At 46.9% G+C, this 15,718-nt stretch overlaps 1 protein-coding gene across 1 annotated transcript in view; it reads right to left on the bottom strand.

The window, feature by feature from the left end:
* LOC146863402 (C-type lectin domain family 4 member K-like) overlaps positions 1 to 15,718 on the bottom strand; it is a 483,702-nt gene that overhangs the window by 239,727 nt on the left and 228,257 nt on the right. Inside the window, exon 5 of the mRNA XM_085642828.1 lies at positions 9,303 to 9,410. Within this exon, the coding sequence (XP_085498954.1) occupies positions 9,303 to 9,410 (108 nt within the window). The remainder of the gene's footprint in view (positions 1 to 9,302; positions 9,411 to 15,718) is intronic.

The following is a 15,718-nucleotide window of genomic DNA, read 5'->3' as shown; positions in this document are numbered from 1 at the left end:
CATCTGAATTGACATTTTTCTGCCTCCAACTGGTACCCATACTGCCTGAAGCACACCAGGGGCATTTATATTGTCATTATTTACCGACTTTCGTAATTTCCTGCTACGGGATCCATCAACTTGGTGCTTACTTCAATGTGCATGCCTCTCCCCTCATCTACTTTGTTGTATGAGGTGCCTATACCACTCATGGTCTTCTTCATTTGTTGCTGGCTATGAGAGATGCTTTCTGTCTACTACTGCTGGACCGCGTTTAGTCAAGGCATGGTTCCACTGGTCTCTGCTACTGTGTCCATCGCTTTAATGTACTGGGGTCGATTTTGCCTCACTCAATGACTAAACTTACCTCCATTTCCTGTTGCCTCAACCTTGAGTTGTCTTAGTGCACCTGTTTGAGTGGCGTAACTACTTTCTTGTATTAGAGTGACGTCAATTTTTTGTCGCCTTGGGATTACTGTGTTGTCGGTCTTATTGCTGATTACTGATGGCTAGTGAGGCCCACGTGTCCAGACCATCGGTTTCTGGCACAAAACAAAAAAGGCACAAAAATGATCCGCCCTCGCCAATTTTATCATCTCAAAATCCAATCCTGGATACCATCTTGGATGAGGTTCGAGGCCTCCAGCCCTTCATGTCCGCTACCAACGACAAGCTTAAACAAATTGAGGAAAGATGGATTGTTATGGAAAGTAAAGTACTTGACCTTGAGCAACGGGTCAGTGATATACAAGATATCTCTACAAAGATTCCTTTCCTTGAACAAGAGATTCTGCAACTGAAACTCCACACTGAGGATCTTGAAAATCGCAATCGTAGAAATAACTTACGCCTTTTTGGCCTGCCGGAAAATGTTGAAGGGACTGACCTAGTAGCATTTCTAAAGAAATTCCTTCCAGAGCTTCTGGACCTTCAGTCTTTGTCCAATCCTCTCAACATACAAGGAGCGCACCGGTTGGGTCGACTTCAGCCATCTGCCAACAAACCTCGTGGTATTATAATGTTGTTCTTGGAAATCACCGACCTCATGCAAGTTTTGAAGGCTGTCAGACTCAAACGTCGCCTTTTTGGTCTGGACATAACATTTTCATATCTCAGAATGTATCTAGTGCTACAAACGCCAGACGCAAAGAATTCCTTGCTCTTCGGCCTCAGTTGCGACAACTCAACATTCAATATGGAATTCTTCATCCCTGCCTCTGCAAAATCACTCATGAGGGTCGCAAATGCTCCTTTGAGGATCCGGATAAACTCAAACTTTTTCTTCATAATTTCTCCTCACATGGCATGGATACTGGCTCCTGATTTCATTTACGTTGTTGGATTGTTCCTGCTTTACTTGTTTTATTGATTTGCCTGTTTTCTTATGTTGATTTTCTGTCCTTCTTTATCCTTGTGAGGCTCATAGCCCATCTCTTATTTTCTCCTTCTGCTTTCACTGTGGTCCGCGTCCTTCGATGTCACTACGCTCACCGCTCTTCGATCTTTTTTCTTTTTACAGGTCTGGATGTTCTTCCTTGATCTGTTTACTTTTCTCCACTTCTCCCTTTCACCTCTCTTTCCTCTTCCTCTTCTTTCTTTCTATTTTTCTTTTCCTCGTTTTCCCTCATTTTTAATTTTGTTTCCATGCTCTGGTTTTTCTCCTCAGATTTGGTCTTCTGTTTTACTTACTGAAAAATGTCTTTCCTTTTTTTTTCTTGTCATTCTTGCAGTTTTATGGTCCTATGTCCGTACGTTCCCCTGCTCCCGGAAGTATGGTTAATGTCGTTTCGTGGAATGTTCGTGGTTTGGGTCACCCTGTCAAGCGTCAAAAGGTATTGTCTCATCTAGCTAAACTTAACACCCAGGTTGCTTTTTTACAGGAAACTCACTGCAATGATAAAGAATCACTTAAGCTTAAATGTCAATGGGTTAATCAGATTGTTTTCTCTCCTGCTACTGACCGGCATGGTGGTGTTGCTATTTTATTTCATAAATCTATTAATGCACAAATTATTTCATCTGAGTGTGATCCGAATGGTCGTTGGGTATTGACTGAGGTTATCATTAATAAACGACAATTGACTTTTTTCAATATTTATGGGCCTGTCAAACCAGACTCTGAATTTTGGCATTCTATAAAATTGAAATTATTGTCAACTTCCAACTCTAATATTGTGGTAGGTGGTGATTTTAATAATTGGTTGGACCCGTTCACTGATAGGCAATCCAAATGCAAGTTCAAACCTGACAAATCCCACAAATCATTTCAAACAGTCATTTCTTCTCGTCCTTTATTCGATACCTGGAAAACATGTAACCCTGATACCTCAGAATTTACTTTCTTTTCACCTGTGCACCATACTAGATCTCGTATAGATTATATTCTTATTTCCAAATCATTGCTACCTTGTCTCCAGTCGTCTGAGATTGGATCTATATTTATTTCTGACCATGCTCCTGTCTCCACCCATATTGACTTATCTATCACCACTTACAAACAAGGTAGATGGCGTTTCAATAACTTCCTTTTATCTGATCGTACTTTTATTTCAGAAGTGACCTCCTTTATTAAGGAATTTTTTTCTTTTAATAATTCCTTAGATACCTCCTTATACAACAATTGGGATGCTTTTAAAGCATCTTTCAGAGCTTTTACTATTGCCTATTCCTCAAAAAAGAAAAAATTGATGCATACTAAATATAAAGAGACTTTATCCCACATTAAAACGTTAGAACATAAGTATTATTCTTCCAAATCCTCCTCATCACTACAAGACTTAATCAAAGCTAAATCCACCCTCAATAAGATTGTCACAACGGATGCCTGTAATATTCTCCTCAAGATTAAGTCGAAATATCATGGAGGCCAAAACAAAGCTGGGAAAATGCTAGCAAATTATCTAAAAATTAAGTCAGAACGTAAAGCTATTGGCCCCATTCACTCAGAATCGGATGATTCACTCCTTTCTTCTGATTCTGATATTATTGCCACATTTCAATCATATCACAAGCGCTTATATACAGAAACTACCAAGCCCTCTGAAGATGATTTTGCCTCTTTTTTCAGTGATATCCCTAAGCCACTATTTTCCAAGATAATTTCCAACCCCTTGAAGACGATATTTCCTTACAAGAATTATCTGATGCTCTTAAATCTTTGAAGAAAGCAAAAGCCCCTGGCCCGGATGGCTTTTCTATTGAGTTACTCTCTGCTTTCTCCTCAATTTTTGCGCCCAAATTATTAGAACTTTTTAATTCTTTTATTTCCAATTCCCAAGCCTGTGGTTCTTTTCTGGAAGCCCTGATCATTGTAATCCCCAAACCAGATAAAGATTCCTCCTATTGTAAAAATTATCGCCCTATTTCACTAATTAATTATGATTGTAAAATTCTTGCAAAAATATTGGCTTCTCGTTTAGAGAAAGTTATTCCTCTACTCATTAACCCAAACCAAGTTGGTTTTGTTAAGGGTCGTTTGGCCTCTGATAATGTCAGAATGTTTTCCAATATCCTTGCTCTTAGTAAAAAATATCCCTCCCCATTAGCGGCTTTATCCTTGGATGCTGAAAAGGCCTTTGACCGTGTTAATTGGGAGTTCTTACTTCACACTTTACGATGGTTCGGCTTTGGACCGAAGTTTATTTCATATGTTAAGTTGTTATACACCAATCCCAAAGCTTGTATTTTTGTTAATGGTCTCTTTTCCCCTTATTTCTCCATTCAAAGAGGTACGCGTCAGGGCTGTCCTCTTTCACCATTACTCTTCCTGTTCTGTTTAGAGCCATTTCTGGAACGTATCAGAAGTAATTCTCTCATTACTGGTTTTAATTTTGAGTCTCAACAAATTAAGTTGTCTGCTTATGCTGATGATGTTCTTATTTATATGTTTAATCCTGTATCTTCCCTTCCCCTCTTTTTACAGGAAATTGCTTCATTCGCCAAGGTTTCAGGTTACAAATTAAACTTCTCTAAAACTGAGATTTTACCTTTAAATCCTTCATGTTATAGGTATATGTTTGAATTGTCTAATTTCACATGGTGTCCCCAAAAAATAAAGTATCTTGGCACTTGGTTTACCCCCAACATTAGTGATACATTAGTTCAGAATTTCTCTGCCTTAAAACTCAAAATTACGAATTTGTTAAATCTCTGGTCTCCCTTGTTCCTCTCTTGGTGGGGCAGACTTGATACAATTAAAATGATGATTGTTCCTCAGATTCTGTTTATTTTATCTATGTTACCTTTCAAAATTCCTAAATATTATTTTTCTCAGATTAATTTGCTATGTACCAAGTTTCTATGGAATAACAAACATGCACGTATTGCCCTGTCTAAACTGATTCGTCCTAAAAATGAAGGGGGGAGTAAGATTTCCTGACTTTAATTTATACCATAATGCATTCTTGATTCGTCAATTCTTTGCTTTGTCCAGGGATTATCAGGATTTACCTAAACCTTCTTGGGTTAATGTTGAATGCTGTTTGCGAAATGACTTTTCAATACGAGATGTTGTGCATATGACTAATTGTACTTTTATTTCCAAATACCCTATATTGAAACATTCCCAAATGTTGTTACACACACTTTTCTTTAAGAACCTGAATACTTATCAATCCTTTTTAGCGTCATCACTTTGGTTTAAAAAATACATTAAATTTCGCCACAAGTCATTTTACTACAAACAATGGAAAGGAAAGGGCATTTTTTATGTGCATCATCTGATTGTTAACAATGTAATTCTCTCCTTCCATCAGTTGCAAGTTTCTTTTCAACTTCCTGACTCCTGTATTCTGCAATATGCCACCTTAGTCCCAATTATACAGGAGTGCCTACAGAAATTCCTTCCCCTTCCAAATCCTACTTCCTTTCTTCCTGACTCTTCATTATCTCATATTTCTAACAATACTATTCCTAGTGCCTCCTTTATCTATAAATCTTAATCTTCTCCTATCTGTACACGGGACAAATCTAAGGTGGAACTGGAGTGGGAACATGACCTCTCCTTGACTCTACCATTATCACAATGGGATAAGTTTTGGCAGAAACTATTCAAGACCTCCAAAGCTGCTAATCTCACACAGTCCCTATTTTTTATTTTTAATAGAGTCGTCATTACTCCCCTTATGTTACATAAATTCAATCATTCTGTCACATCATCTTGTTGGTCCTGCCCTAACGCTGAAGGTTCTTTAATACATTTATTATTTTATTGTCCTAAAGTTTATGCTTTTTGGAATGATATCTGGTCAAAATGCTCACTGATTTTTTCTTATAATGTACAACTTAACGTTCAAATGTATTTTTAGGCACTGTTTCACCAGATTTTGATCTAGTTACTCCTGCTTCTCTGTTGTTAGATTTATTTCTTGCTGTGGCCTTTAAAGTTATACTCACACGCTGGAAAGACAACTCCAAATTGTCTTTTCTTCATTGGTGGAATTATATCTGTGATGAACATAGAATTGCCTCTATCCCTCAATCTTCCATTCACATACAAATTAAGTCTGACCTACTATGGCTACCCTTTACGTCTTTTCTATCATCATCATCATAGTCTATATCTACTCTTAGTATCCTGTTCTTCTTCTTTTTCTTTCTGCCCTCTCTCTTTCCTCTCCTTTTCCTTTCTTTCTCCTCTTATTCTATCCCTCTTTCTTTTCCCTCTTTCATTTTTGATAAAAATTTATTCTCCTATTTAAATAGTATATTCACTCTACTACCTATTTAGGGATCTCATATTTCAGTGTAGTATATTAAGCCTTCCTTTTATTTCCTGTTCTTAGCTATATTTAATATTATTGTATACACTGTGTATAACCTTTTTTTTTTGGATTCGTCAATTATATAGTCTTCTTTTATATTTACTGACATGCTTACATCTTATTTGTTCTTGTTGGATACATATGTATTTGTAACTCGGTGTATTTCCTTCTTCAATAAAAAACTATTTAACTAAAAAAAGCAAGTAATAAAGGGTGAGGATAAGTGTCAAAGTGAGGTTTAGAGTAGCCAGGTAAATGAAAAGACTAAGGTTAAGGGTGTTCCATAAACACAAAAGGGAAAATCCAAGATTTATCTCGGAATAAGTGACAAGATTTTTGTACAAATAATGGAAGGAAGAGACCTACAATTAATCACTCCTAGATATATTGCCTGTGATTATCCTCAAAATTTAGTTTGGGTGCAAAATAAATAAAGACATATGGAGTACACCTAAGGTGACATGGGATCTAAGTTCAACTGATCAGTGACTTGGGAAAGCAGGAAAAAATGTGCAGTGGATAACAACTTTTTTTCTGCTTAATTGAAAATCTGGAAGAAGTAGTATTTCAACAGCCATCGATCTGTCCCACTCCGGTTGCACTAGAATGCTTCTGACATTGTGTTGTCTGTCGTGTTTAGTAGCGTTGGGTCGCCTGTCCCTGGAACAAATTCCTGCCAAACCACTGTTGTCTGCTACAAGATGGATAAATAAAGTCATGGCTCCTGATAGTGAATGTGCCATAGAAAACAGGAACAACAATGACACCCCTCCACCTGCTGCCTTTATTTCCTGTGATCACGTATAATTTACTGGTTGGAAGATCAGGCATTGCATCTTTCAGCGAATCTCCTCTGCCTTATATGCTGTGGAAGGTGGACTCTAAACTGCAAAAGATGGTGAAAGAGGGTCCCTGGTAAAGGTGTGGCCAGGGCACTACATAGCCAACTCCACCATCATGCAAGGTCCACATAGCATGTGTCTTCTGCAGGAGACCCACCAGGTGAATCCTTATCCTGATGGCCCACATTTCTGGTAAGAATGCCCTCTAATCAGCGTCCATTGTATCCATATTCCTGGATTAGCTAGAGCTGAGACTATGTGCGCTTTCGCAGAGACTCCAATGAGGTACGACTCTGGGTGAGAGAACCTTTTTCCTGGAGCTGATACGAATATCAAGGTTCTCCATGGAAACTGTGGATCAGCACTCTTGGTTTCAATTTGATGAATGGCTCTGCACAGTCTTTCCTGCATGCATATCACTAGAAACAGTCGGAGGAGTCCTTCACAATTAACTGAGAGGCATCTATTGCATATGTGTCAGACTTAGTCCAGCGTATATCTTCTTTATGGTTGCTTCTTCATTTTTGTCAAGGATGCCTCCACATCCCTGATTACTAAAGGCACATCGCCTGTGAAGTTTGCAAACTGGCGAACTGGGTCAAGGGGTGTTTACTGGCCCTTAAACTGAGCTTGAAAGCTCTTTAATTCCAATCCCTCCAAAGCAGGTTCCACGCAACAGTGGCAACAACAGGGAACTTTGGAATGGAAGGATGAAGAAATGTTGGAACCAGGAATAAAACGTATTAGCTGGTATTGTTAAAACCTACCCTCCAGTGGATGGGTGAGAGTCCAGCACAGATTCCAGCTCTGATCTCTAAGCATACTTGGCCTTCGGAACTGTGTTAAGAGTGTCTTTACTGTCACATTATGTCAGCGACCTAAAAGATACACACAATGTGGTGCCACTGTTTATATTTGACCAACGCCTCCAACAGTGACTGTAGACAGACAGGACCTTTGCCGTTCGGAACATCCGTTTGGGAACTCAGGGCTATCATGGTGGTGCCTGTTTAGGTCTCGCCTAGCAGCGCGCATGTGTTGCATAGGCAAAAGACCTTTAGCAATCGCTCTAGCTTTTCAGCCAAAAACGCACACACGTTCCATTGCCTTCAATGGCAACGTGTGCACGTTTGGAGATTTCCTTTCGGGAGCGAGCTTGACACCATATGTTTGTAATTAACTTACAAACACATGTTGCCCCTGGCTCGCTCCCGCAAGGGAAACGCTTTGCGTGCATATATCAGAGGGGAGGACACGGGACAGCATAATAAGAAACCACGTTTGGAGTCTCCGGCACAGTGTCAAAACCCACTACTATATTAAATCACGGTATTCTGTCAAATATAAAACGGAGTTGACACGGATTAGAGCACAGGAAATTGACTATTTATTTGGGTTAATAAATGACAAACACGTAGCAGTCAAGTGAAAATGTCACACTCGGCGTGGCTACTGAGAAATACGTTTTTAATGCAACTGCGCCATATTCTGGTCGAATTCATGTCTTGCACACGCCCTATGGAAATGCCTCGATGCGTCCCATGATTAAAAACAGACGACAAAGGTTCTGATCAGTGCCAAACAAAAAACCATCTCTTTTCTTTGTAATGGAACCGAGCCACCAGCCAGGGAAATAGTTAGAAACTAAAGAAACTACACAACACCATGAGTTGTGTCTGTCCACGCATGTAGAGTGCATGCTAGCACACTACATGCATTCCTGGAGCCCATTTTTAGGACTCTTTGAACATATCAGGGACTTTGGTCAAATTCTGTCTGTCACTAGTGGCTGATGCATTCACGTTTAATATGGACTACTTCCTCGATCAGATGGTCGATGGCATCGAGAGTGCAGTTCCTGGAAACAGTTCTGAGAGGACTAGCTTTATTCTTTGCAGGTTTTCCCTAGTGAGGGGTTTTGAGGCTTCCGTCGCTTGTCCATCCTAGCAGTAACAGTCACTAAGAAGCATTTGCTATGCAAAAGGTCTCGCAATTGCAAGAGATTGAGCTTTTGACGTTGTAAATGACAATGCTTTTTAGTTATGTGTTGGTTTTTAAAACCTAAATAAAAGGCATTGTCATTTACGATGCCAATAGCTCAAACTCTCGCAAATACGAGACCTATTGCATTGCAAATGCTTGTTTCTCTTGCTGTGAGTGTGAAAAGCTTTACATTTTGACCGTGTGTTGGATTCTCTAGCGAATAACATAAATATCTGCCCAAAATGAATCTCCACGTGAGCCCCCAAGGATGTCTTCCTCACAGGTGGAATCATGACCTGTTCGGGAGACGAGTAAAGAATGTGCCAGGCTGGCAATGGATTGTAGGGGCATGGATGATACACTGCTGCTTCAGAGTGCCTGATACTTACATGAGTGTGTACCCACCCTGGGGCCAGGTACATTTGGGGCAAGTTTCAAGCCCTGAAGAGACCGTCAGAGCACAGCGTAGGGCAATGAGTATTCCTTGCCTTTGTAGATACTTGGCTCACCAAAGACACTCTGATAATACACCAAACATTTTTTTTCTTTTCTTAGATCCTTCCCTTCTCTAGTAGTGGGATGTTTTTTGTTCTGAGTAGGAAGCGTTTGTCTCCATTCCTATATATTCAAGGTCTCTCTTCCCTCTCTGGGAGCAGAGCCCTCTGTGGACCCTGCCTGGGGGGATATTTGGTTCAAATCATTCTGGAAAAGCAGTAATAATAACGTGAATACTCACCAAGCTCCGTCTTCGTGGCTCTTAAGACTGTTCTGGCATTTTCCTCTTTCATTTGCAACATCTGAACAGCAACTTGAGTCAATTCCATATTTTTCAGTATTTTGAAACCTTAATGCAAGGAGGAGCATAAAATGATATAGAAGCTATGATAATAGCGACGAAACAACATCAATAAATGCAACAACAACAAAACAACAAAACAACCACACAACACTAACAATAGTAACAACGCAACATCAATAAAAGTATCAACAACAACGAAACATCAATAAAAGTAACAACAAAAAAACAACATCAATAAAAGTAACAACAATAACATTGAAACAACATCAGTAAAAGATGCAACAACATCAATAAAAGTAAAAACCACAAAAAAACATCAATAAAAGTAACATCAACAATGAAGTAACAATGGAACAACAATAACAACGAAATAACATCAATAAAAGTAACAACATCAATGAACGTAACAACAACAAAGCAACAATAAAAGTAACATCAACGAAACAACATTAATAAAAGTAACAACAACTGCAACAAAAAAAGAACAAGGGGGGCGGAGTCAAGATGGCGACGGAGTAAGACGTTCTCCTCGGTCCCTCCGGCACCAGTCCTGCACAGCATTGCTATTGCGGCCTCCCGAGGACCCCTGAGACCTGCAGGGGGTAACACTGGGTCTCCTGTGGCAGCGGAGGGAATTTTGAATCGCCGCCGCCCCCCCCGTGGCGCTGGCTGTCCCGTCCGGGTTGAGGCCTGGGACGCGGCTGGTGGAGAAGCCGGGACCTCGCCTGGAACTTGGGGCTGGGGCTGTGGAGCCCGACCTCCCATCGGGGACGGAGCCAACTGCCGGAGGTGTCGACGGGGTGAAATTGCCCAACGTGCAGGGACCTTGTCCTGCGGGCGGACCCCACAGTGAACATTGGGGAGCACTGGCACCGCTTCTATGGAGGGGGCGAAGCCCGAGAATGTCCCCGGACGGGAGCACTGCCGCGCCGGAGAGTGAGCCTCCCGGACAACCCTGGAGACGCGACGTGTGGGGCCCGGACCCCTCCGAACTCCCAAGAGGCGGTGAGCGGCTGTGGCGGTGGAAGCATTGCGGCCTCTGGGGGACTGGACTGGCGGCGCTGTGGGGGCCTGGGGCGTGGGAGCTTTGAGTGTGCTTCGCCCGCGGTAGCGCTAGAGGGCCTGCGGTCCTGCAAACCGACTGGGGCCTGCTCTGGCTACTGGACAACTAGGGGAGCCCAGGATTGAAGGGCTTCCCCCGGACATAGGTGATTTCCGCGTGGGCCCGGTGAGTAGCACTGGGGGCCCATTGAGGGGGCGGTCCTCCTGGGGGGCTCCCACTGGTGAACGCTGTGATGACACATTGCCCCACTGCCCGTTCTGGTCGGCCTGCGTCCCCGCGGTGGTGAGTGACCTGAGACCTGTGGCAGCGGGAGCGGGTGCGGAATCGCCCTACAACCGGCTGTGTGGCCCTTCGCTGAACTTTCTGGCCTAATCAGCGCCTACCAGTGCCTACCTTCCCCCCCACGCTCGGCACGGTCTGGGGCATGGGGACTGTCCGAAGTCCGGCTAACCCCGATAGGAGAGTCACGCAGCAAGGCGGCGCCAGTGGAGGAGCCGGGTAGCCGGGTGACGCGTTGCTATCCTTGACCTGGGCGTGATGTCTGGCAAATCCCGTGGGGGCAGGACAGGACGGGAGGGTCCGCAACGGGGTGCCACCCCTACGACGCCGCCAGGCGCTAGTGCCTCTGCCAAGCCTCCTGACGATGATACGCCTGTCACCAAGGCGTTTATGCTGGACCTGTTCAACGCCATCAAGGAGGATATCACCAGCCTCCGCTCCCAGCTGGCCTCTGACCTACGGGAGGTGCGTCGAGATGTGGATGGTATTGGAGAGAGGGTGGCAACCCTGGAAGAGCATGATTTGGGACTCGCCGGTGATATCCATCAGCTCCAGCAGGATGTCCTGCGCCTCACGGAGCAGAACTTGGACCTCCAGGCCCATGCGGAGGACTTAGAAAATCGGTCCCGACGGAACAACATCTGCATTCGCGCGGTGCCGTGGGATGGAGAGGCTGGGGATCTGCGGGGCTACGTGGAGGGCCTGTTCTTGCAGATTCTGGGAGAGGATGATCTTCACGAGATCCGGATGGACAGGGTGCACCACGTGGGGTTGCCGAGAGGATCAGGGGCTCCTCCCCCCGATATTCTGGTGTGCGTTCACGATTACCAACTTAAAGAGCGTATTCTTCGGAAGGCGAGAGGGCTAACATCGCTACTGTACCGGGACCTCCGTCCCCAGCTATTCCAGGACCTGGCGGCGTCGACGCTGCAGAAGCGCCGTGCCTTTCGCCCCGTGACGTCCTTTTTGCGGGACCAGAATATCTCCTACTCGTGGGGCCATCCGTTCCGGCTTATTTTCCGGTGGCACAACAGGCTGGTTCAGGTCCGCTCTCTACAGGCTGCCAAAGATCTCCTTGGTTTGGACGACGGGACCCCCCCGGTGGGGGTTGGGGACTCGCCGACGTCGACGCTCCTTCTCCTGGCAGCGAGTGGGGCGCCCTTCTGGCCCGGGCCGGCCGGACCCTGTGACCAGCGTACAGGAGCGAGATGCCGCAGTTGCTTCGGTGGCGACTGTGGCGGAGACTGCCTTGCAGGACTCTTCTTCGGCTGCCTAGCCTCTCGGGAGGCCTCTGCTTGCTTGTCGCCGGAGGGCCACCCTCCTTTCAGGTACCACGGGGTTTTGATGTACTTTGTGAGGAGATACCCTGGGCCTGTTCATTGGAGAAAGGAGGGCGTAGACTCCGCTTCATGGACTTGGGGGACACCTACAGTGGTTCCTGTATTGGGGTTCCTGTATTGGGGTTGTTGGTAGTTTCTCTTTGTTTTCGTTTCTTCTTTGGTGCGATCTTGGTTGGTGTGGTTCTCGGAGCGGGCGGGGGGAGGGGGGGTTGGTTTGGGGCAGGGGGGCCAGTGGTGGCGGCTGGGGGTGGCGCGTGCAAGCTGTGCGGGGGTTGTTTGTTGTGAGAGGGATGGAGGGAGGGCTTGGGGTGAGTGATTGTACGCGACTTGGCTTCAGACGGGGGAGTGTGGGGCGGAAGTGGCCAGGGTCCTTGCTCTACTTATTAAAGCAGGGCGCGAGGCGACGCCTGGATGGCGTGACGGCTGAAACGTATGACGACTTAGGGAATGACCCTGAGTCTCCCTGGGCTAGGTTTCGAGGGCAATGGCCCCGGAGTGCGCTGCTGGTCCTGGTTTGGAGGGGGAGGTTTGCCCGCGCTTGTCGATGGGTGAAGGTGCTGTGGTATGAGTGGGGAGGTCTGGTGGAGAAGAGTGAGGGGAGCATTATAGGATGCCTGTTACCTTAGGTACTTGGAATGTGAAGGGGCTGAACTCTCCCCAGAAACGCCAAAAAGTCTGGAAATACATCCTAGACCATCACCTGGATGTGGTAGGGCTTCAGGAGACACACCTAGCCCGGCGAGACGAGTCACGCCTCAAGCATCGGCAATTCCCTCTTATCTATAGGTCATCGGCGGTATCGAAGCACAGGGGAGTAGCCCTGATGTTTCGTTCGACTCTCCAGTTTCAGCCTCTGGGGGTGCGTGGCGATAAGGAGGGCACGCACCCCCAGAGGCTGGCTCATTGTTAAGGGAGTACTTCTCGGCAGAACTTGCACGTTCCTAGTGCTGTATGCTCCTAATGCTGGGCAAAACAAGTTCCTCCTGGAGTTGTTGCGCTCAGTGGAGGACTTTGTGGAAGGCGGCCTCTTTATCATGGGCGATTTCAATTTGGTCTGGGACAGGGATCTGGACTGTTCTCACCAGCGGAGAGCCGAGGCCGGCCTCTTCTCGGCGGAGACGCGTCAGCGGTTTGGGGAGCTCGGTTTATTGGACGGATGGCACTCTCTGCACCCCGTCTCCCGTGATTATACCTTCTTTTCCCACGTGCATAACTCTTACTCTCGCCTGGATCATGTCTTTTATAGCCAGTCACGCCAGGGGTCCCTGCGGGAAGCGAAAATGTTTCCCCTCTCCGTGTCTGATCATAGCTTACTGGCGCTAGGCCTCCAATGGGCGCCAGACGGAACTGTGCCGCGAAGATGGTTTTTCCCGGCGTCACTGGTACGAGACGAGTCCTCTTGCACTGCTCTCCGGAAGGCGATCCGAGAATTCTTTCAGCTCAACCCAGTGCGGGACACCTCGATCTTTACTACCTGGGACGCCTTTAAGGCGTCGGTCCAGGGCAGTTGCTTGGCCCTGAATGCGGCACTTAACCGGCAGCGGAGGGGGGAACGGGAGGCGCTGGAGAGGGAGCTTTTAACATCGGAGCAGGCGCACAAGGCTAACCCGTCCAGACAGACATTGCGCCCTCTTACTGCTCTCAGGGGCAAGCTGCGGGCCCACTATAACAACAGGGCTGAGTTCACTCTCCTGAAGCTCCGCCATCTTTCTTACTCCCAGGGGAATAAGGTGGGGAGGCACCTGGCCCGTCAATTGCGCCGTAAGCGGGAGAGGGAGTACATAGGGGGCGTGCGGGATGCCGCTGGCTTGCTGCAGCACACTGACGCGACCAAGGCGGAACTCTTCGGGGACTTCTATGCGACATTGTACTCAGGGGACATCCTGGACCCTACAGCTCAGGAGGAATATCTGCGCGCTCTTCCGCTCCCCCGCGTGTCTTCCGAGTGGAATGAGCTACTCTCTGCCCCCATCACTAGGGAGGAAGTACTGGGTGCTATTAAATCCCTGAAGCCCCGCAAGGCACCTGGTGCGGATGGGTTCACGGCCCTTTTCTATCAGACCTTTGCGGTGGATGTCTGTGAGTTCCTGGTTTGCCTGTTTAATGATATGGCTAACTCGGGGGTGTCCTCGGCCTCCATGGCGGAGGCGGTCATCTCGGTGATCCCCAAACCCGGCAAGGATCCCTCTGTCTGTTCATCATTTAGGCCGATAGCCCTGCTCAATCTAGATGCTAAACTCTACTCTTCTATTCTGGCGTCGCGCTTACAGGACTTGATGCCGGTCCTGATTCACCCTGACCAATCGGGTTTCATCAAAGGGCGGCAGACTCATGACAACACCAGAAGGGTGGTCCATCTTATCGAGAAGGCCAACCGATTTCGCATCCCGGCGGTGCTGATTGGGCTAGATGCCGAGAAGGCGTTTGACCGGGTGGACTGGCAGTTTTTGTTCCGCACTCTTCAAGCTTTTGGATTCTCGGACAGGTTTGTGACCATGCTTAAAGCTAACTACAGCGGCCCCCGATCTAGAGTCGCGGTTAATGGGTGCCTGTCCTCCTTTTTCCCGCACTCGCGTGGTACGCGGCAAGGCTGTCCTCTCTCCCCTTTGCTGTTTGCTTTGAGTATCGAGCCTCTAGCAATAGCGATCCGGGAACACCCGGACATCCGGGGACTACCCTTCACGGGGGAGCAACATAAGATTTCTCTGTTCGCGGACGATGTCCTCCTTTCCCTTGTGGATCCGGCGCATTCTTTACCCCATGTGCGGACGGCCCTGGCGCACTTTGAGGGGGTTGCGGGGTTTCGGGTCAACTATGGCAAATCTTATATTCTCAATCTCACGCTCTCGTCGGCGGAAGTGGACCGGCTTCGACCGCTCTCGCCCCTATCGTGGTCCCACTCCTCCCTACTGTATCTAGGGGTCCGCTTGACCCCCACGGTGGGTAAGCTGTACTCGGCTAATTTCCCTCCACTCCTGGCGAGTATCCAGATGGATTTGCAGCGTTGGAAACCGCTGTTTATCTCCTGGTTGGGCAGGATCCATGCGATCAAGATGACGCTCCTACCGAAGCTCCTGTATCTGTTCCAGGCTCTCCCTATTGTTCTTGACGGGGACTTTTTTCGCCGCATAAAGACTCTCATGCTCCGCTTCGTGTGGCAGGGGGGCAGGGCTCGTTTTTCCTTTTCCACTCTTCGGCGGCCGCGTGCGGAGGGGGGGGTGGGATTCCCTGATATACAGCTTTACTATAAAGCGGCGCAACTGAGGGTCTTGATGGAGTGGACCCAGCCACTCTCGGAGAAGCACTGGCTCCACATGGATAGGAGTGTGGCGGGTCGCACGATCTGGGACCTGGTGTGGAAACCTAAGGGGGACAGGCCCAAGAATGCTTACCTTAGTACCCCCACTGGCACCACCCTTAAGGTCTGGGATGCGGTCTCAGGAGATGAACGCTGGACCACTTTTCCATCGCCCTTCACTCCCATTCATTTCAATCCGGCCTTTCCGCCTGCGCTCCGTGAGGGCCCCTTTGACGCTTGGAGGGAGGGAGGCTGCCTAGCCCTCACGCACTTGTTCCACGGCACTGCCCCGCTGACTTTCCCGAATTGTGGACGGGACTATGGGATCGCCGAGACGGAGAGGTTTCATCATGGCCAATTGCTACACTGGGCC

Source organism: Triturus cristatus, chromosome 2_2 (genome assembly GCF_964204655.1).
Source record: "Triturus cristatus chromosome 2_2, aTriCri1.1, whole genome shotgun sequence".
Taxonomy (NCBI): domain Eukaryota; kingdom Metazoa; phylum Chordata; class Amphibia; order Caudata; family Salamandridae; genus Triturus; species Triturus cristatus.
The sequence above is the reverse complement of the archived record's forward strand: the minus strand, read 5'-3'. Positions and strand labels throughout refer to the sequence as shown.